The sequence below is a fragment of the Dama dama genome, chromosome 31, assembly GCF_033118175.1.
Source record: "Dama dama isolate Ldn47 chromosome 31, ASM3311817v1, whole genome shotgun sequence".
NCBI lineage: Eukaryota > Metazoa > Chordata > Mammalia > Artiodactyla > Cervidae > Dama > Dama dama.
Genome location: NC_083711.1, coordinates 58,779,830 through 58,801,564, shown reverse-complemented (window position 1 = coordinate 58,801,564; position 21,735 = coordinate 58,779,830). Strand labels below are relative to the sequence as shown.

General features: G+C 40.3%; 1 protein-coding gene and 1 pseudogene across 2 annotated transcripts in view; both read right to left on the bottom strand.

Annotated features, from left to right (window-relative positions):
* Nucleotides 1-304: 304 nt before the first annotated feature.
* The window catches only part of CD96 (CD96 molecule), an 88,635-nt gene continuing 67,204 nt past the window's right edge, over nucleotides 305-21,735 (bottom strand). The window contains exons 9-14 of one of the 2 annotated variants that reach the window (XM_061134277.1): nucleotides 17,666-17,743; nucleotides 16,298-16,369; nucleotides 7,051-7,113; nucleotides 6,217-6,306; nucleotides 2,602-2,725; nucleotides 306-689 (exon numbers count right to left, since the gene is read on the bottom strand). In XM_061134277.1, the coding sequence (XP_060990260.1) occupies nucleotides 581-689; nucleotides 2,602-2,725; nucleotides 6,217-6,306; nucleotides 7,051-7,113; nucleotides 16,298-16,369; nucleotides 17,666-17,743 (536 nt within the window). In that variant the 3' untranslated portion in view covers nucleotides 306-580. Of the gene's footprint in view, nucleotides 690-2,601; nucleotides 2,726-6,216; nucleotides 6,307-7,050; nucleotides 7,114-16,297; nucleotides 16,370-17,665; nucleotides 17,744-21,735 lie in introns of both variants that reach the window. The other variant, XM_061134278.1, reaches the window with a different exon arrangement.
* Nucleotides 7,585-16,287, bottom strand: LOC133050146 (cytosolic 5'-nucleotidase 3A-like; annotated as a pseudogene).

The window sequence follows — 21,735 nt, the reverse complement described above, 5'->3', positions numbered from 1 at the left end:
TATCTGGATTTTCCAGGCAAGAATACTGGAGTTGGTTACCATTGTCTTCTCCAGGGTACTTCCTGACCCAAGGACTGAACCCACGTCTCCTGTGTATCCTGCATTGGCAGGCGGATTCTTTATCTCTGAGTCACCTGGGAAGCCCTCCCTCAGAGATGAACATAATTTTGGCTAATAGTGTAGAATGTTGGCATCTGCCCCAAAGAGCAGATCTGGTATGGACATAAGTTTAAAACCCTTGTCATCACCTCAGGGAATTAAAAGTGAAAAATAAAACACTGCAAGCTTTTTTTTTTTTTTTTTTAATGCAGCAGCCTACTTTGCACTTCTTACACAGGCAAGAAAATCCTTGTAGACTGCACTGGGTGAACACTTCACATCGCCTGTCAGTCTTGTTTAAATTTCCGGCATATGCAGATAAAAGAGGGTGAGCTTTGGGGAAAACAGGTCATACACTTCTGATAACCATTTCAGCTGCAGAAGAGGCTTGGCTAGAGGGCGATTATATTAACAAAGCACGACATCTACTTTTTCGACAGGATTCTAGCAGAATTTTGTTGTGCGTCAAAGCCTCAGAGGACTAGAGTGTCTCCAGTTCATGACAAGGCACATCACTTCCAATGGACTCCTGAATGCAAGTGTACTTGATGGGCGGTGGAGGCGGCTTGAAAGGCGGAGGTCTTTCCATGCTAGGGACAAAACATTGCTCATTCAAGGCTGAGAATGTCAGGGGTGATGCATGTATGCATGATATATTTTTAGAAGCAAAAAGAGAAAGTGAAAGAGGCATGCTTTCCTGGATCTCTCAGTTTTTTTTCCTGGCATAACCTGCTTGCTAGTCCTGTTAGTATCATTAATTAATATTTTTGTGATATTTTATAATTTGTAAACCATTTTTATCATAGAGTTATATAATCTGCATTTAGGAATTGAATATTATTGCCACCATTCCACGGATAAAACTGAGGCTTAGAGGTTTTAAGCAACTTGTTTAAGAGGAGCAGACCAGCAAGTCAAGCCTGTTAAACAGAACTTGCACTCTCCATGGCAACTGCCTCCTAGTAGGGGAAGTGTTTCTCTCATGTGGGTTAATGCATTCCTCCAGAGAAAAAAATTTCAAATTCTGGGACCAAAGATGGCAGTTTTTCTGAGTCCCTTTGCTAACCTGACCCCAGGCCTCACCACACACTCATTGTTCGTGAACCGGGGGAAGGCTGGGGTGGGAAGTGAACTCGCCTGAGTCCCTGAGTTGATGGATGGCACCTGCATCCTTTCTGTTTGTATCAGTGAGCACCCTTAGAGTCATCTCTGTGTAAAGAAAGTACTGGTCTGTGTTTGCACAATTGATCTCTTTGTCTGAAGTGCATAAGTGTAAGGTGAGTGTGGGATTTAGCTGAACAAATGCTCCAGCTCTCCTTATCAGGAAATAGAGGCACATCTGTGGGCAGACTCAAAAACCTCTACCCCTTGTCTATCAACCCACAGTACCTTAATTTCTCCTTAGGGGGAGAGAGAAGGAGAGATACTGAGAAAACGGAGGGGGATTGTCTTCCATCTTATATAACACAGACATTTGAATATAGAACAAAAAGAAATCAATTCAGATTTTCAGATTCCCGTTTTCTCATTTTAATATAAAAATCCCTAACACCTATTGCCTGGTTTTCTGGTGCTTTAGTGGTGACAATATATATCAAAAGGTGGATAGCATTCTAAGAAGTTTGCAATTCTGTTTTTTCTGGGGAATTAGGAATTTCTTAAGGTCACATGGTGGCCAAAGTATAGTACGTGAACAAAAGTCCAGAGTTTCTGACTCATGGTTTGGTGTTTTTTCACCACGAAACATCCCCTGCACGTGGCTATAGAGTCTTCAAGGATACAGTGAGCAGAAGGCAGGCCACACAGTCAATATCATCTGAGACAGCTGAAGTAAGTTATGTGGAGGATCAATTCTGTGTGTTCTGAAGATCTCCTCTAAGCATGGCCTGAACCAGACCGACCCAAAAGAGCCAAGTCAGAAAAGTGAGGTTTAACCTCCCACGCCATTTCAGACTTCTCAGTGGAGGGAGACGATTCCTGCAAACTATTTCAATAAGATAAAAAGGAGGTAACCCACTGCTCTCTTTTCCCCTTGGGGAGAAAGGATAAGGGCAGTAAAAGCCCATTTTGCTGAAAAGCAGCTGGAAATTTCTTAAAATTACCTTTCTTACTCAATTTCACACTTGAGTATCTAGGCCCACCTGGGCCCAGGCAGTTCAGAGATGCATGAAAATGAAAAGAATAATGAAGATTAAAAAGAAAGATCAGTTTCGGTTTTGAGGTGATGTGAGCCCCCATTCTCATTTCACGCCTGCTGACTTGTTCCATCCAGTGAGTGCTCCATCCTGAACAGGTAGAGGGGCACCGCGTCAGAAGTTGTGCATCTCATTCCAACTGTGTGGTACTGGGGAGCTGGGCAGCCTCTCTGAGCTTCTCCAAGCCCTATTTCCTCAGTTACATAGGAGAGAAACACTACTATCTAGGAATGATATTTAAAGTGTTGAGTGAATATTTTCTGCTGGAAAAAGTAACTGCTCCTGCATGTCTCAGGACTGTACTCACATTTCTTTTTGGTACTGACACCACTTTCTCACTCCAAGACCGAACAACATGAGACAGGGGGATAGCAAAGCTGCCACAATCACCGGCCAGGACATTCCATCTTTGGGCTTACTGATCACAATACCTGAAAAGGGCATAATGACAGATGAACTTTAACACCAAAGTTTGGCACCTGGGAAGCAGGATGAATTGAATTAGTTTGCTTACCTGCAACATGCATTTCCAAGAACCAGGGGGTGTTCATTGATCACAATCACGCTTGGATCATTTCTATGACTTGTTCTCATATCGTTTTTGCATTTATACAATTGCATTTCTTTTTCACATGAATGCCTTTCATGTTACAAAGTTCCAGACCTAATCTTTTCTTTTCTTTCACTTTCTCAAGGCCCTGGACAATTCCTGGCACAGGGTGGCCAATGAAATGCGATTTATAAGAGGAGAGGAGTTTGGGGGAGAGTGGACACCTGTGTATGTATGGCTGAACCCCTTTGCAGTCCACCTGAAACTATCACATTGTTAATTGGCTATACTCTGATATAAAATAAAAAATTAAAAAAAGAATGAACACATAAAACTGATAATCTGTAAATTTGTTTTCCAAATTCACTCCAGTAAAGTAAAAGTTTTATGTGTGAAATACTGGTCTATCTCTAAATTCTTATTCTTTAAGGAGTCATTAAAATGCTTTGTGAAATATTAGCATGTTAGGAGGAGGAAGAAAAAGTAAAAGGCATTATAACATTCTAAAGGTCTGAAAGTACAAAGCTGAGAAGGCCAGAGGCAATATAAATACAATTTTCTGGACTGTTTTACTTTTTCTGTAACATGAAGGAAAAATTAAGTAAACGAACTCTGTTAGGAAATCATATTGTCTGGTTCTGCCTGGCAGAGAATAAAAGGGAATGTTTATAATTGTATAGTTACTTAATTTTTTCATTTTAAAAAGTGTTTAATGCTCATGTTAAAAATTCAAACAGTACAGAAATATAATCTACAATAAAAGGGAAATATCCTTATTTCTTCAGATGCCAGCTACCCACACTAGAGGTTATAACTTTTAATAGCCAATTACATTAACTATTTAATAGTTAATTCCCATCAGAAATTTTTAATGCAAATATAAGCAAATATAGGTACCATGAATATATATCCCTTCATATTACAAATGGGGGCATGCTGCACATACTGTTCTGTTCTTGGCTTTCTCTTAAAAAAATTCTTGGAATATTTTTCACAGAAGTGCATAGAAGTTTACCTCATTTGATTAAATGACTGGATGGTTCCCCAATATATGGATCTACTGTAGTTTATTTAATTGGCCTTAATGTTGGATGTTTTTCTGGAACTCTCTTGCTTTTTCGATGATCCAGCAGATGTTGGCAATTTCATCTCTGGTTCCTCTGCCTTTTCTAAAACCACCTTGAACATCTGGAAGTTCACGGTTCACATATTACTGAAGCCTGGCTTGGAGAATTTTGAGCATTACTTTACTAGCGTGTGAGATGAGTGCAATATGTGCTGGGAGGGATTGGGGGTAGGGGGAGAAGGGGACGACAGAGGATGAGATGATGGATGGCATCACCGACTCGATGGACATGAGTTTGAGTAAACTCTGGGAGTTGGTGATGGACAGGGAGGCCTGGCGTGCTGAGGTTCACGGGGTCGCAAAGAGTCAGATACGACTGAGCGACTGAACTGAACTGAATGTTGGATGGTTAAATTGCTTCCAGGCTTTTCTTATTTCTAATAACACTACAGTGAAATTCCTTACACATTATAGATAGATCTTTACCTCTTCAGATTACAGAAATCATTTGGGCAAAAGTGCATTTTTCTTTCTTATTATTAATAAAAGAGTATTTTCATTATTTTAACTAGATTATAAACCATGTGTAGACTTTTTAAATTTATTTGATTGCTTCAGGCTTATTACAGTGCTTTTCATTAAGTGAAGTCTCAAAAAAATAAAACACAAACAAGCCAAAAAATCTAGATTTAAAATATTTGTTACCAAATCTTTTTTATATTTTACATAGTTTGGACGGTAGCCATGTGATTCTGTCATAACACTGATCATCGGTGCTGAAGATGTTTCCTCTCACAACACACACCCAGGGATGGGAGGTCTTCCTGGTGCTCGGGTCACCTCAGTTTTGTCAGGCCGATGCTGACGGTGCCCCGGAAGCTCGCACAGCCCTACACTAAGTAACCCTGTGGCTCACTGATGGACAGCGGCCAGAGTTCACAGTAGTTCAAAGTACTAGAGCATCATGATCACAAAAGAAACAATTACCCAGGAAACCAATTTAGGACTACACACAGTTCTGTCTCAGTGAAGTCAAGACTTACTCTACACTGGCAACATGGTGGACTGTAACATTTTACCTCCAAAGTTTTTGAGAAATGAAAGAACAACAGGTTTTAGATAGATCTTCTATCAATGCTTACTAATTTTATCCCAACCAAATATAGAAAATGAGGCCATTGGCTTCAGCAATGTCCTGGTGGGAAAGTAGAGCTCCAATCTTCCCAAATTCCTCAAGTATGTAGTTCTTTTCCTTTTTAAGCAGTTTTGTTTGTTTATTTCGGCTGCGCTGGGTCTTTGTTGCTGCCCGGCTTTTTCTCCCGTCGCCAGGAGCGCGGGCTCCTCCCCGCCGCGGTGGGCAGGCTGCTCGCCGCAGTGGCTTCTCCAGCGCAGACTGGGCCTGCAGGCTGGGCTACCTGCAGCGCGTGGGCGATTCCACCACGGGAGTCAGCAGCTGCGACTCCCCAGCTCCGGAGCACAGGCTGAAATAACTGTGGCTCACGGCCGTGCTGCCCTGTGGCATGTGGGATATTGGACTAGGAACGGAACCTGTGTCTCCTGCATAGGCAGGCGGCTTCTTGACCACTGAGGCACCAGGGGAGTCCCGGGCAGTCCTTTACGGCACCCACGGCTGCAGACGTCGGTAGGTGCCAGTCTGCAGCTCCATGGGCGCACTGCGTGCAGGGTGGATGACGCACCAGTGACTGAGGGCTAGATGAGCTTCAGTATGGAATAAACTGAAGCCCCAGGTCGAGTTCACCAGTTAAGTGAGTACCTTCTGAAGTTAAAGAGTTGATTATGCCTTGAATTTACAGTCAAGATCTGCATTGGGAGGGTCCTAACTTTATTGAAAACCTTGACCTCTTATGATAAAAACAAGGATTATATTTAGCATTGACAAACTTTTATTAGTTGAGTTATAGGAATACTCTTTGTTCCAACCATTAGACTATATTTTCATAAAGTTGAAATATTTCTCAGTACTTTTCACCTGGCTAATTCTTACTCATTCCAGATTTTATTTTAAATGTATCCCAGAGAATCCTTTCTAGTTCCCCAATTACAAAATGATCTTTCTGTTAGACTCTGACAACATCTTGCACTATATCATAGGATTTGTCACAAATAAATTTAACTGCATAATTATTTATTTACTATGTATCATCTATAATAGATTATACTCCTCAGGAAGCCAGTGTTTTTAATACTCAACAGCTGTCACAGTGCCTGACAAATGATAGGCATACAATAAATATTTGTAGAGCAAATAAAACATAAAATTAAAAGAAAAAAGGTAAATGACTCACCAGTGATATGAATGTGATTATTTTTAGTAGATACATTGGCAGTTGTGGGAACTTCTGAAGATGCTCTGGTTGTGCTGGTAAAGATGTCACCTAGGGATACAGAGGGAATATCTGAACTAATCCTAAGGGCCATTTCCATCTGGCCAAGAGGTGTAAAATGATGATTGGACTTCACTTGCTATTAGAAAGAACTCATCTGAATGGCTCAAATGCTCCTAAAATACTAATATTATATGCAGAGTTTATTAAGGACCAATTTATGCAAGATTAGTATCCTAGGATCTAATAGTTACCAAAGGAGTGAAGCTTCCTATGGATTTAAAGAAAAAAAGAGAAACATACAGTACATACAGTAAAATAATATCTGCTAAAGAATCTCCAGGAGAAAATGATTATGGGAAAGGGTCTGAGGCTGGGGTCACGGAGAGAAGTTTATCTCTAGTGTCCCAGGTTATTAGAGGTCTCCCCATTCTAATGTGTTTGATAAGGTTATTAAAAATTCCTGTGCAACATTTGAGTAGACAAATCCATGTTGATAAATCATTCCATTTTACAATGGAAAATTAAAGCTTAAAATACATTTTAATAGATTTATTTGGCCCCAAAATGCATCTTGAAATAAAATAGAGGCAAATCTATGACTTGGTCTCTAACTTTTTTCAGTGCCTGAGAAGAATTTTGCCTTCATTCATTGTCATTTTCATTCTCACTGTCATTTCCATCAAGATGCACTTTTAAAACCTGAGATTGGCTTTGTATCAGTTCTTTTCCACCTCTTCCCAAATAAAGCAGACCAATACCTTCCCTGACCCTAAGTCTCCCCTAAGTGCTCACCAGGAAGTGCTGAACCTGCATCTGGGGAGGGTGAACTGTTTGTTTCGCTGGGCATCCATGGAGCTGTCAAAGGAAGAAGATATTGGAAAATTTATTGTCTCTTCTTGCCCTTCAATTGAGTCTAATTATTACGAAAAAAGGGATATTAATGAACATTTCAAGTAATATCATCAAAGTACTCTGCAGCACACCTCAGAATGTCCCAAAATAAAGTGAGAGCTGAAGATGTGTCTAACAGGGAAGGTTTTGCTCTTTGTTTTTAAATCGGAATATAGTTGCTCTACAATGTTGTATTATTGTATTTTCTGCTGTACGGCGAAGTGAATCAGCGATATGTGCACATGTATTTCCTCCTTCTTGGTCCTCCCTTCCACTCCACTCCTCATCCCAGCTGTCTCGGTCACCACAAGTGCCAAGCTGACCTCTCGGCTCGGCATAGCAGGTTCCCACTAGCTGTCTGTTTTACACATAGCAGTGAACATTCGCTAATCTCATCTCCCAATTCACCCCACCCCCCACCCCCATGTCCGCACATCCATTCCCTATGTCTGCGTGTCTATTCCTGCCTTGCAAACAGGCTCATCTGTACCACAGGGAAGTGCTATGATTAGAGCCAGTTAAAGCAGGAAAAAGGGAAGGAAAACGCCAGGAGCAGTTTCTTCAGCCACAGAAAGTGTGGTGTGACTGTGGGGCATGTCTGCCCCACAGATAAGCTAAAAGAATGGGAGAGAAGGAAAGCCTAGGTGTGCTATGGGGGCCTCAGTCAAGAGAAGATGCCAACAGGACTTTGAAGACCTTGGTGGAACTTGCGAGAGTGAACAAAGTAATTTGTGCTTGTGGGTAAGATGGCATTCTGGTTTGAAAACTGAACCATGTCTACAGTGAATTATCAGACCCCTGTGGTTACAGGCCTTGCTAGCTGCTGGGTGAATCCTTTTGATCCACTCAGAGACAAACCTACCCCTTTAAGTGGATGGTAGCAATTCCAGAAGCACATATGGCTTCTGAAACAGACCTATCAATTCTTTCTGTTTAGTTTTCCATCTTTGGCAGAAGAGTTCCACTTCTTGGCAGTCTCTCCATGTCTGTATTTGATAACATGCCTATAATGTAAAGTAAAATAGCTACAGTAGTATATGGTTATAATCAGTAAAAAGACATTTTACTTGTTTATTTAAAACATTGGCATATGTGATTCTCTCAGTTGAATGCTTTCTTACATGTCAAGACCCAAACAAGTAGACAAAGCCAAAACAAAATAAAACAAGCATTGAAAGTCGCCCTGGCCTGACCCTTCCTTAATTTCTCTCTAGTTGCCAATGGCAGCTGCAGGTGCAGACAAAGGCGTGTTACCCGGCCTTTCAGTAGAGCGGGAAGTCAGGGCTTTCTGGGGATTGCTCCCAGGACAGCGTCACAGCTACTCCACTTGGGATTTCCCCCAAGGTTCGGCTGGTTTTGAATATAGCTATTTTGAGTTTGTTTAGGTCAAGGAGATGCTCTTGTCTCCAATATAGTTCTGTGACCCTGTGCATGTGATCTTGACGACTTTTTGTTCTAGACAAGATGCTAAGATCTATAGATGACAACAGACTGGAAGTACCCAGAGTTTATTGACAATAGCAAAAACCAACTAAAAAGAAACTGGAACCAAGCCTGGGCTTAGGTAAAATTATGAAGAAGGCAGTTTGTTCTGAATAACCTTAGAGTTTTTTTTTTTGTTGTTATTGTTGTTCAATATGGTATCTCCTTTACTTCCTACTTTTAGGGCTTGATGCCTCTATTTCTTCCTTTCTTTAACTTTTTGCTGCATGGTATGTGGGATCCTAGCTCCCCAGTAAGGGAATGAACCCACGCCCCTGCGTTGGAAGTGCAGAGTCTTCACCACTGGACCACCAAGGAAGTCCCAATGCTTTTCTCTTCGAAATCTGCTATCAAGAAAAGATGTGATAAATTCAATTATGATAAGATACAAATGGTTTAACAAGTTCTATAAAGTTGAGAGAAATGGGTATTTAAGAGAAGATTTTCTATTTTTTGTTTATTATCAGTAAGTCAATATAGAATGCTTGTAATGATCGGTGACATGTGGACAACAATAGTTTTTTTCATTAAATACAGAGTGCCCATCCTTTCTGGTCAATATCGATTTTCTCCAAACAAAAGAACCAAGCCTAATACAATTTCAGGAGATGTTAATATCATCAGCATGATACATCCAACTTGCAAAAATGGCAATATTTAAAATGATGTAAATTATTTGACCATTTTGGCCTTCTGAAAACTTTGCAAGTGTAAAAAGATCTCAAAAAATGTGCAATAAAATTGAACTACAGGATGTTTAAGTGGGAAGGGGCATGGGCAAACCTATGGCTGATTCATGTTGATGTTTCGTAGAAACGAATGTAACACTGCAAAGCAATTATCTTTCAATTAAAAATAATAAATAAAAAATTGAACTATAAAAAATCCACTTTGGAAAACCAGGGAGTTATTTTTCTGATTTTTGTCTTTGAGATTTTTCAAAATCTGTTAAAAAAAAGTGGAAACTATTGAAAGAGGTGAAGAAAAGGAGTTTCCAGTTGATAGATTCAACATGTCTGAAAATACTGAAGCAATGTAAAGGGAAGACTTCAGGAGCAAGAATATATCATAGTTGAGTCTCTGAGCAAGATGAAGAGATAGCAGATCGTGTATCAGCTGCTTCCACAGGAGAGAGGTCTTCCTGCAGAATGCCTGTTTACAGAATCTTCAGTAAGACAGAGCTGGCCATCTCCAGTGGTTTATCTTTCACTAAAGAATAGTTTCTCTAAAAGGTCAACTAGCCCATCATTTAGATATCCAATTTTTAGGATGTGTTCAACACTGGCTACTCCTCCTGCCATTCTTAAGTCTCCTCGGGTGTCTCTCAGCAGAGTTAAACTACTGTTGTTTTCTAACTGATTGAAATATTCTGTGTTCTCAAGGTATCATCTTGTTTGGTAAATATAAGTTAATTCTCTTTTAAGTCCTTTGGGAACATTTTCATCTAAATCTAAGAATGAACGCTACTTTGACATTTAGATGATAAACATGAGCTTGATGGATAACATCCTCTAGTACATCACCATTATCAACCAAAAATATGAACATAGGGATACTGTGTGGTTAGAGTTTCTCAAATAAATTTTTATATCCTTCCTTTAGCATAGCATCAATTTCTTCCACAATTCTTTTAAATTTAGCTTTTGATAAAATAAACATTATTTGACAAGACTATGTGACTTAGCATACCATTCTACCATAAAAGGGTACTTTTCTTCTATAGTAAGAACAAGATCAACTTTGATAGTACTGTCTTTTTCCTTGAGCTGCAATAACATTTTCTGACACCCATCTGTAACCAGCTTACAGTTCTCAATAATATTATGACCTGTGAGGCACCTCTCCCTTTGAAGGAAGATCTATTTAGTGTCATATCAAAGCCCAGGATTATCTGCTTTGGCAGATCCTCTTTTGACAACATCACAGATAATTTCTGTTACTCTTTTAGGATTCTTGAGGCAACGTGAACTTCTCTAAAATTCTGGCATAATTTTTACATGTACAGACTTTCTATTGGGTAACCAATCTTCCTTAAGACATCCTGAGTTCTGTCCTTACTTTTGTCCTTAGAGCAAAAACATAGGGTGGCAAGCAATAGCCACAGATGCAAGGCTATGACACAGAGACCTCATTGATCTTGGTCTTCTGCCCTATCTTTTTCTTCAAGGTACTGGGTCAGCATCACCCCTTCCATCAGATGCAACTGGCACCAGCTACTTACTGTCTACTCTTGCCATGATCACTTAATCTATAAATGAGACCCTTATGCTCTTCCTGACCACAAAACAAAGATGATACTCACAAGCTTTGCAAGTGTGGGGCTTGTGTACTAACAGTGTAGAAATCCATGGACTCCCCCTGGTATTTTAACGAAGGAGAGAATTTTAAATCAGAGGAATAAATCTATAATTTGAGGCTGACCTAATGAGGAATTGGGTGACAGAACGGGAGCAGAACAGTGTTTTCCAGAAGAGAAAAATGGAAAGAGATGTGACCTGAGACATGTAAGATTTTAGAATTTGAGGGTAAGAATGAGCTTATTACTCAAGGTGAGTTTATCACTCAAAGAGTCAGCATCCTGACCAATAGGAACAGAGCGGCTGAAGAGATCCTGGGGCAGCCTGTGATAGGGCCCACCATTGCTGTAGGTCCTGGCATTGCTGGGTCCTTCCATTGATCCTCAGCTCCTTAGTTCCAGCTTTTCATCACCCTCTGCCTATGAAAAGTAGAGGGGTTCTCATGAAATTAATACCAGGAGTCTGAGGAGAAGTAGCCAGGACCAGGGGCAGGATAAGCAGTACACTGGTAAGAGTTAAGAAGAGCTATGGCTGATTCACGCTGATGCTTGGCAGAACTAACACAATTCTTTAAAACAATTATCTTTCAATTTACAAATAAATTTAAAATAAAAAAGAATTAAGAAGAGTATGTAAAATTTGAAGAATAAGGGATGCAAGGTCAAAGAACAGAATGAAGACCTCATGTGAGATCAGTAAGAGGTATCCTGAGGCTTGTGTGTGTGTGTGTGTGTGTGTGTGTGTGTGTGTGTGCATGCATGCATAGATAAACTTGATGATTTTGGTAATGAGTAAATTGGAGGGTTCAGGGACCCATGGAGACTCATATCATTTTTCTGCTTGTCTGAGACAGACTGACTGATTTCAGTGTGGCTTCAGGCTCTACTGGACCAGATAGATGACTGGAAAACCCAGGGGGGGAAAAAAAAAGTAATTAAGCTTCAATTTTCTGCTCCATGGCCTGGTCACCTGAGTGTCAGGATGAAAATGTGTCCCAGGACGTCATTAAAGTCATACACTTTGGGTATTTAGAAGGTCGGTTTTGGTATCCCCATTTCATAGATGGTTACACTAAAATATGCATTCCTCTTCTAGACTGCAGGAACTGGGATTAAGATTCTAATATTCTTGAATTCCAGTCTAGACCTCTTCAAGTTAATAAATAACAAAATAACAACAAAATAATATATTAAAACATATATGTATGAGTTTAGTGTAAATGCAATGTGCTCAGAATCTTCTGGTGACATTTGATATATATGAACTATACAAAGTGTATGCATAAGCAAATATCTCCTAGAATGTGTTCACAAAGAGCAAGGGCCCTAGAAACACTGCTAGTGGGTTTATTTCACTAGAAATTGATCCATTATCATTCTTTTTCTGCCTCTGAACATTTCATAAATCTATTGAAATAAACATATTGAAAGAAAAAATTCCCATTACCAATGCCTGCCACGAATCTTGCCAAATGCATCATCTAATATTGGATGTCATATTACAGTCCAATCCAACGAGTAGAAACATGTTTCAAAAACAGTTTGGGAGTGAGCAATCAACATTAACTTGTTGGATCTTAATGTGTTTTTGTGAATGATTATAAATAAAGCAACTCACTGCAGGGAATTTTTTCTCTAAGCTTATAGATGAAAAATGGCAACCGGTTAACAAGATCTTCTCGCATAAATAAGAAGGGGGTTTTCATTGCCAGGAAAAAATTGTTTGCTGAGTTTTAGAGCCCCTTCCTAGATTTCACAATTTCTAAGGCTATTTTTATGGTAAGAATGATAAAGAGATGTCTGAGGATAAACAAAGTTTTCAAGTGGGGAAGGACAGAAACTGTGATGGATTACAATAGTTTATTTCATTATGAAATCTATTAAAAAGAACAAAAATATTCCTGTGTAAATTAGGGAGCACTTTCAAGTAAGACCCTTTCACTTTTCTAGTTTCTGGGGCAAAAATACCTTGGGTGGTCTCTATACTTTATACTGTTGTGATGCACTGGATGAAAAGGATTTTAGTATGGGCACAGATGCTACTTGTAATAATTTAAATAAAGCAAGTAAGTGAAAAGTTCAAAACCTTCGTTCAAGCAGATCATTTCTTCTCACTGTAGTACATACTGGCTATTGTTTTGTTTGGCCTCATAATATTCAAATTATCTCATCCTATTCCACATTCTCTTATTATTGAACATATTTTTCCTTAATAATTCCCCAACTCATACAAAGATTTTGGAATTATATAAATAACATTATAAATGTTTACTCCCTCTTCTGCCCTTTGTATGTCCATTCAAAAGCAAACATTGTCTGAATATTGTCTACATATTTTAAATTTTTATCGAATATTAAATCTAAGCCATATAGTATTTGGTTATATTAATGCTTGTTTTAATCCTAAATAGTATCACACTAAATGAAGTAAGCCAGACAGAGAAAGACAAACATCATATTATATTCCTTATATGTGGGATTAAAAGAAGGATACAAATGAACTTATTTACAAAACAGACTCATAGACATAGAAATTTACGGTTACCAAAGGGGAGGGGAGGGGAGGGATAAATTAAGAGTCTGGGATTAAAATACACACTATTATATATAAAACAGATAGTCAGCAGAGAACCTACTGCATAGCAGAGGGAACTACACTCAATGTTTTGTAATAACCTGTAATGGGAGAGAATGTAAAAAAGAATGTATATTAACGTAAATGTTTAACTGAATTGCTTTGCTGTACGCCTGAGGCTAACACGACGTTGTGAATCAACTATATTTCAACACAAATTGAAAAGAATTCTTTAAACTTAAAAAATAATTTTACTTGAAATTATCATTCCATATATTGCCACTTGGCATTTACTTTTTTGATCCAACATAGTGCTGTTAGAATTCATTCATGTTGCGATATGTGACTGACATTCACTCATTTTTCATCGTTCCATAGTATTTTATGATTATATTACAACTTATTTATCTACACTCCTAACGATGACCATTTAGGTTATTTACAGTTGTTGTTGTTGTTGTTATAAGTAGTGTTCCCCTTCCCAGTATTGGTATATAAACCCCCTGGACACATGAAATAATTAATTTTTGGGGGTGTTTATATAGAAGTGGGCTTCCCTGTGGCTCAGACGGTTAAGAATCTTTCTGCAGGGCAGCAGATGTGGGTTCGATCCCTAGGTCAGGAAGATTCCCTGGAGAAGGGAATGGCTACCCACTCTAGTATTCTTGCCTGGAGAATCCATGGACATAGGAGCCTGGTGGGCTATGGTACATGGGCTTGAAACATGACTGAGTGACTAATACTTGAAGCAGAAGTGTTGGATTGTCTGGTATAAAGCTCTTTAGCTATAAAATATAATGCCTAAGTGGTGGAAAGAGATGGTACCAATTAATACTCTCACCAGCAACATGTAACAAATTGTATTGATCTGCATCCTTATAGAACTCTCTGCAATTTCAGACTTGTTCATTTTTGCAAATTGTTGTGTATAAAATAACTTTCTGACTTTAGTCTTCACTGGCATGTCCTGGTCATTAGAGAGGCTTAGCATCTCCAAGTGTTTTCTGGCTACTTGGATGTTGTCTTCTGTGATGCGCCTATTTGCTCATTTCCTACTGCTTTTTGTCTTTTAAAAAACCTGTTTGCAGACATTCTTTATATATTCTCGATTTAAAGTTTTGACCCTTTGTCAACTATATATTCTTGATCCTTTTTCAAACATGTGGCAAATATCTTCTCCCAGATTATGGCTTGCCTTTTTTAAAACTTTAAGGAGTCACAATAAAAGAATTTTCTTAATTTAATTTTTCAGTCATTTTCACGTCTCCTCTTTCCTCTGCCCTTCCCTACCCCAAAGCCAGGAAGGAATTCACCCTGATTTATTACATGTTTTAATATTCAGCTTTTTGACATAAATATTTTAAACTATATGGGGTTTATTTTTGTGTAATATACATGGTGGGGGTGTATTTTAACGCGGTTTTCTTATTAAGAAAACCAGCGTTCCTGGGTCCACTTGCTGAAGGGCGTCTCCACAGTTCTCTGGATGCCACCTGTGACAGACACCACGGTCATGCTGCGTGGTGATCTCTTTGTGTGGTCTCTCTTCTCTCCTCTGGGTGGGCGCTCTCTTCCTTTTCATTTTTGTATTTTTTTGTGTTTGGGTACTACATTCACAGGTGTCTGTTATATTATCAACATATTTGTTGAGAGATATATATTACATTAAATTACAGAGGGTCATGCCTAGACTCATGATGAAAGTATCCTGAACTAAAGATCATGGTTAACCTAAACTTGTGAACCTGAGCTCCATCGAGCTCAAGCTCAGTCACTCAATTCTGTCCGATGCATTGTGATCCCACGGACCTGCCAGGCTCCTCCGTCGATTGAATTTTCCAGGCGAGAAGACTGGAGTGGGTTGCCATTTCCTACTCCAGGGGATCTTCCCAACACAGGGATTGAACCTATGTCTCTTTCATCTCCTGTATCAGCAGGCAGATTCTTTACCACTGAGCCACCTGGGAAGCCTGAAGTCCATAAAAAAGATAAATAAATAATGCTCAAGGTTCCTTTTCCCTTTTTGATTTATTTCCTAAGGACAAGTTCCCATCAGTGAGATGACTGAGTCAGTGGGTGTAAAAGATGCTTAGAGGTTTTCAGTGGACAATTTAAATGCTTTTTAAAAGGCCCATGCACATTTACTCCATGGCAAAGGGCCCAGGAGTTAAATTCAGAGTCCTGAACCCGTGGTACCCAGGGGCTTCACTTCTCTTTGCTTCAGCCACATCCTTTGCCACTTAGGACCACACCCATCTTTGTCTTGACCACTAACAGGCAGTGTATTTCCTTCTTAGACCCTGTCGATACCTGCTAAAGCAGCGTCAGCGACCCTGCGGTTACGTGGTCACACAGCAGGTAACAAACTATTTCTGTGCCTCGCTTGAGCTTCTTCCTTTTTTAGTGATGCGCACATTCTAGCTGGTTCCCTCCCCCCAGGCCTGCTTCACCTCCACTTTACTCAGGTGTCACGTTCCTCAGGAAGGCCTTCCAAGACCACCCTCTTTAGAAGGGCACTGTCCCTCAGTCCTGGTTCTCACCGTCTCCCTCCTCTGCCTTGCGTTCTCCATGTCACTTCTCATTATTCGTCTGTCTCTCATCTACCAGACTGTGGGACTTAGATCCGTTTTGTTTACAGGTATCCCCAGCAGCCACAACAATGCTTTAAACATGGTTGATGCCTTGTCAATATTTGTTAATACAATCATAAACAAAGCTCACAGTAGTTGTTCAGTATATGTGTTGGATAAATGAGTGAGGCCCGGCGGACTCCAGGGGACTCATATTTCACTTACAGAGTTTGGCGTCTTTCCCACTGGAGGTCCAGGAGTAGTTGAAGCCTCGGGTAGGCACAGGGGAATTACTGGCTGAAAGACAAAAATTTCAGAATTCTATTTTCTGATAAAGTTGTAATTTAATTTTATTTTGATGTGCTGAATTTTTAGTCTGTATGACTTTGGGGAAATCTGAAATTGAAAATATGCTTCCCGACACAGAGAACACTGGCTGGCTCGAGTTAAGCTAAAGTCTGTGGTTTATGTTTAAAGCCAACTCGCCATGGTTTTCTTTTATTTCTCTTCTTGTCACCAACTCAGAGCACTGGGAGTACTCTTAAGATTACTTTAATATTACTTGAAAAATCCCATGACACATGACAGGTACAATAGAATAACAAGTCACCAATCCATATATTTGAGTGGCCATATTTTCAGTCCACATATTGAAAGTGAAAGAGGAGAGTGAAAAAGTTGGTTTAAAGCTTAACATTCAGAAAACTAAGATCATGGCATCTGGTCCCATCACTTCATGGGAAATAGATGGGGAGACAGTGAAAACAGTGTCAGACTTTATTTTTTTGGGCTCCAAAATCACCTGCAGATGGTGACTGCAGCCATGAAATTAAAAGACGCTTACTCCTTGGAAGGAAAGTTATGACCAACCTAGATAGCATATTAAAAAGCAGAGACATTATTTTGCCAACAAAGGTCCGTCTGGTCAAGGCTATGGTTTTTCCAGTGGTCGTGTATGGATGTGAGAGTTGAGTGTGGACTGTGAAGAAAGCTGAGCGCCGAAGCATTGATGCTTTTGAACTGTGGTGTTGGAGAAGACTCTTGAGAGTCCCTTGGGCTGCAAGGAGATCCAACCAGTCCATCCTAAAGGAGATCAGTCCTGGGTGTTCGTTGGAAGGACTGATGCTGAAGCTGAAACTCCAATACTTTGGCCACCTCATGGGAAAAGTTGACTCGTTGGAAAAGACCCTGATCCTGGGAGGGATTGGGGGCAGGAGGAGAAGGGGACGACAGAGGATGAGATGGCTGAATGGCATCACCGACTCGATGGGCATGAGTTTGAGTAAACTCCGGGAGTTGGTGATGGACAGGGAGGCCTGGCGTGCTGTGATTCATGGGGTCGCAAAGAGTCAGACATGACTGAGCGACTGAACTGAACTGAACTGAACTGAATCCATATTTTTAAGATTATAGTAGTTGTCATATCAATATATAGTCACTGGATTACAATTTGCCACAGAGTAACTCAAAACCAAAATATTAACATCAAATGAAAAATATAGCTTTTCCCCAAACTTCAATATTGTTATAGCTGCAATAAAACTTGTGGTTGTATTGTCACTTTGGAGTCACATGAGGAGGCTTGCTACTCACTTTGAGCACTTGGAGGGGTGACGTTTGAAGTTGATGTGCTCACATCTACAATGGCTGTTGACGATGGGGTTCGATAACCTATTTTGAAAACAAAATTTCCAAACTGTCATAGGAATTTACCTTCATATGTTTAAATGCGCCACTATATTAACAAAGGCGGCATGTAGAACATGGAGTATTGGATTTGGAAAGAATCTTAGTGCATACATAGTCTGATGGCTTCAGTTTATAAGTTATAAAACAGACTTCAAAAGTTCTATGCTTGTGGTTGCACACCCAATGCTAAATATTATTTATTTTATATTAACCCAGTCTCCTAAGTACAACTGTATTACATTCACACTTTCAAAATATATTATTTTAGTGTCTACTATGTGCAAGAGGAGTCAACATGCAGTTTGAACAATGAAGACAAGATCTTCACCGTCATGGAACTTATCTTGTAGTGAATTTTCACAATTATATATAATATTTTCACATATGAAATATAGTTTCACATTTACTTCAATTCTTAGCTTTCTAAATCATCTTCATCTTCATAAGCCATAATTTCCCATTCTCCTCCTTCCTCCCTTCCCCCCAAAATGAAACACTAATTCATATTCAGTTGAAAATATCTCTAGAGATAAAGCAAGGAAGATTGAAATACAAAAATACTCAACTACAGCCACTGAAACACGTTATGCCTCTTGGGAAGACAAATGTTTAATAGATTTTATTTCTATGTATTTCTCCTTTGCTCCAAAACATGTTCATGGTGGCTTACATAAATAGGCAAATACAAGGAGATAAAAGAAGTGGATAGAAAGGGAAAATAAGGGTAGGAAAAAATGAAGTTAGATAAAGAATGTTCAGTGTTGTTAAAACCTAGCTGGGGATATTACATAATGTATTTCTCGATGTAATATTCTCTTAGTAGCTATGGACTGCACATTTGGTCAGAATGTTCTAGTAACAATGTTAAGAAATAAAGAGCATTTGTTACACCACTGATGAACATTATAAGATAAAAACAGTCAATTTTTAAGAAAAATACCGCTATTCATTTTATTGTGATTAGAAAGAGTTTTCTCCCCAGGTTCTATAAAAAGTGTACTGTAAAATGTGCACAATATTCTCAACAATATCTTTACAGCATGGCAGCCAATATATTCCTTCACCCTCAAGCCTTAATTAGTAGTGAACAGTCTGGCAACTTCCCAGGTATTTCAGTTGCTGGAAAGGGCATGCCTTAAACAGAAAACAAGGGTAATTGAATCTCTGAAAGAAGTATATGTAAGATAAGTAAATAAATTGGCATCATGGCTCATGCGTGTGTGTGAAGTCACTTCAGTCGTGTCTGACTCTATGCACCCGTGGACTGTAGCCCTCCAGGCTCCTCCTTCTGTGGGATTCTCCAAGTGAGAACACTGGCGTGGGTTGCCATGCCCGTCTCCAGGGGATCTTCCTGACCCAGGAATTGAACCCGTGTCTCCTCTGTCTCCTACATTGGCAGGTGATTTCTTTACCATTAGCACCAGTTGTAGGTCACATAAGAGATGATCAACAAGCATCATTTTTCAACGCAGCCTACCAGAACACCAAAGACATACTATACCCCAGGTCCATGAATCAGGCAGACATGTTAGATGCTGCTTCAGATGACGCTGTTTCAGGAAAAAATGTGCATCCAGCATCAGGATGGGCAGAAAAAGTCTTTTAAAGACAGGACACACACAATTTATTCAACAAATACTTAGCGAGTTCCCACTGTATATTAGCACTGAGGATAAAGTGCAGAAAAGGAGAGTTTTTGCCCCTGCCCTTATGGAGTACATAATTTAGTGAGAGTAAAGGTCGCTGTGGCAGATTACTGGTTGATCACCAAAGCCAGTCCTCTTCTTTCTGGCACAGAGAAACTGCACCTCCCAGCCTCCTGTGCAGGTAGGTGTGGGGGCCACACGCCAAGTCCCAGGCAGTGGACTGTGAGTAGGAGTGATGGCTGCTGCTTCAAGGGTTGTCGTATAAAAACATCCCACACACGATCCTCCATGATCTTTCCTCATGTACTATCCAGATATTACGATGCAGAGTGATTTGGAAGTCAGCATTATATGTGAAAGAGCTGGAAGCCTCGGTTGTCAAATAACTATGGAGCAGAGCACTCAGCTACTAGCTTGGCCTTATATTGACTCTGTTAGGATAAATAAATTTATATCAAGTATAAATGAAAAAAAATGAAGTTTTGGACTTTGTTGTTATTGCAGGTTGTTTCCTTTCCCTCCTAAAGAGTGAAAACAGAACTGCAGTATAAGATGGTAGGTACTATGGCAGAGAAAATACACGGAGCTGTGAGATTCCAGAGGAGGAACTCGTAACCAAGGCATGGAAGCTCAGGGAAGGTTTTCTGGAGGAAGTGACAACAACTAGGCTTGAAGAATGACAAGAATTAGCAAGACACATCAGAGAAAGAAAGCAATCAAGAAGCAGAATGTTCCAAGCAGTGTGGACAGAAAATGGGGGAGAGAACTGAAGTCTGGTCAGAATGTTGAAGGCACTCTGTGAGAAGTAAAGAGATGAGGATGAAATAAGAAGAAGTTACATCCTTAAAATTCCACAGAGGAATACTATCCAGCTGGTCCTTACAAGATGCTATGGCCCAGGGTAAGTGACAGGTGGCCTGGACTATAGGTTGAAGGCTGTAGGGAAGAAAAGAAGTGGGAAGGTTTCAAGTGTGGGCCCGACAGGGCTTGGTACATAGCTGAATGTAGGAAATAAAGAAAAGAGAGAAGTCAGAATAACTCCCAGTTTTCCAGTTTGGGCAGCTGTTTGGATCAAGATGTCGTTATCTGAGAAACAGAAAAAATATCCTTGGAAGGCCCAGAGGTACAAAAATGAAATAAATTTTGGACAGATTGATTTTGATTGCATACAAGATATCAACTTCCAGCAGAGGGCTGCTCATGTGAGTCTGAATCGTAGGAGTGAAATTAGGTTGCAAATGAATATTTGTGAGACATCAGTGTGTAGACAGTAACTGGAGTAACTGAGAGCTCCAAGGAGGATGGGTCCTGGGAGAAGACAGTGTCTAGGATGGAATGATGAAGAAAACTTTCATGTAACATACTGGCAGGAGAAAAGGAGATTGAGAAGGGGGAGCCAGGAAGGCAGCAAGAAAGCCAGGGGCTATGTTATTAGAGAAGCCAAGGGTGACGGAGGGTTTCCAGAAGCAGGGCCAGTCAGCCCAGCGCAGCAAATATTCGTGAGGGAAGACTGTGCCAGATGTGGGGTCAGTGCAGTCAAATGCTGTCAAGAAAGCCGATTTCCATCTGGCTCTTAACTGCTGGGAAGCCATTGCATTAGACACATCATACTGCATCCAGAGTCTACAAGACAGTTTTGCAAATCACTTGGAGATCTGCAAAAGTAGCGTAGCTTAGCTATTAAAAGCATCAATTCCAGAACCAGATACCATGAACTGAATTAGATGTGTGATCTTGGTAGAATCTATTGACCTCTCTTTCTTTCTCAAATTCCTCACGTGTAAAATAACAGTACTTTTCTACAGGGTGAGTGTATAAAGTGCTTAGAAGTGTGCCTGGCATGAGGAAAGGGCTAAGAAGCAATCTTAGAAGTTAAACCACAGCTCACCTGCAGTTCAGCTCAGGTGTCGGACACACACAGCATATCCTAACAATGGGTGACTTGGATCTCCTGAGGAGTTCTGCCGTTGCCCCACTTCCCCAGTCCTTCTAGAGGGGGCTGATGTGAGGTAACCGATCCTTCCTTCCCTAGGCTGGCCCAAGTCGAGAACTACATTCCAAAGGGCTGTACCTGCCGGGGATGAAGAGGCGGCAGCGCGCTGGGCACCAGTTCTCTGACGGCGTGGTCCTCTCTACGGGCGCATCAGCGGCAACTCCGCTTTCACCGCACCGAGCCCCTCGCGGTTCAGACCCGCGCGGCCCCTGTCACTTCCGCCTCACTGCCTTCCACCGCTCACCGGGTGACAGGACAGAAACACACCAGAGACTGCTTACGGGATGCGGGAGGTGTCTGCAGAGTAAGCTCAGATTGTCTCCAACTGAGTGTTG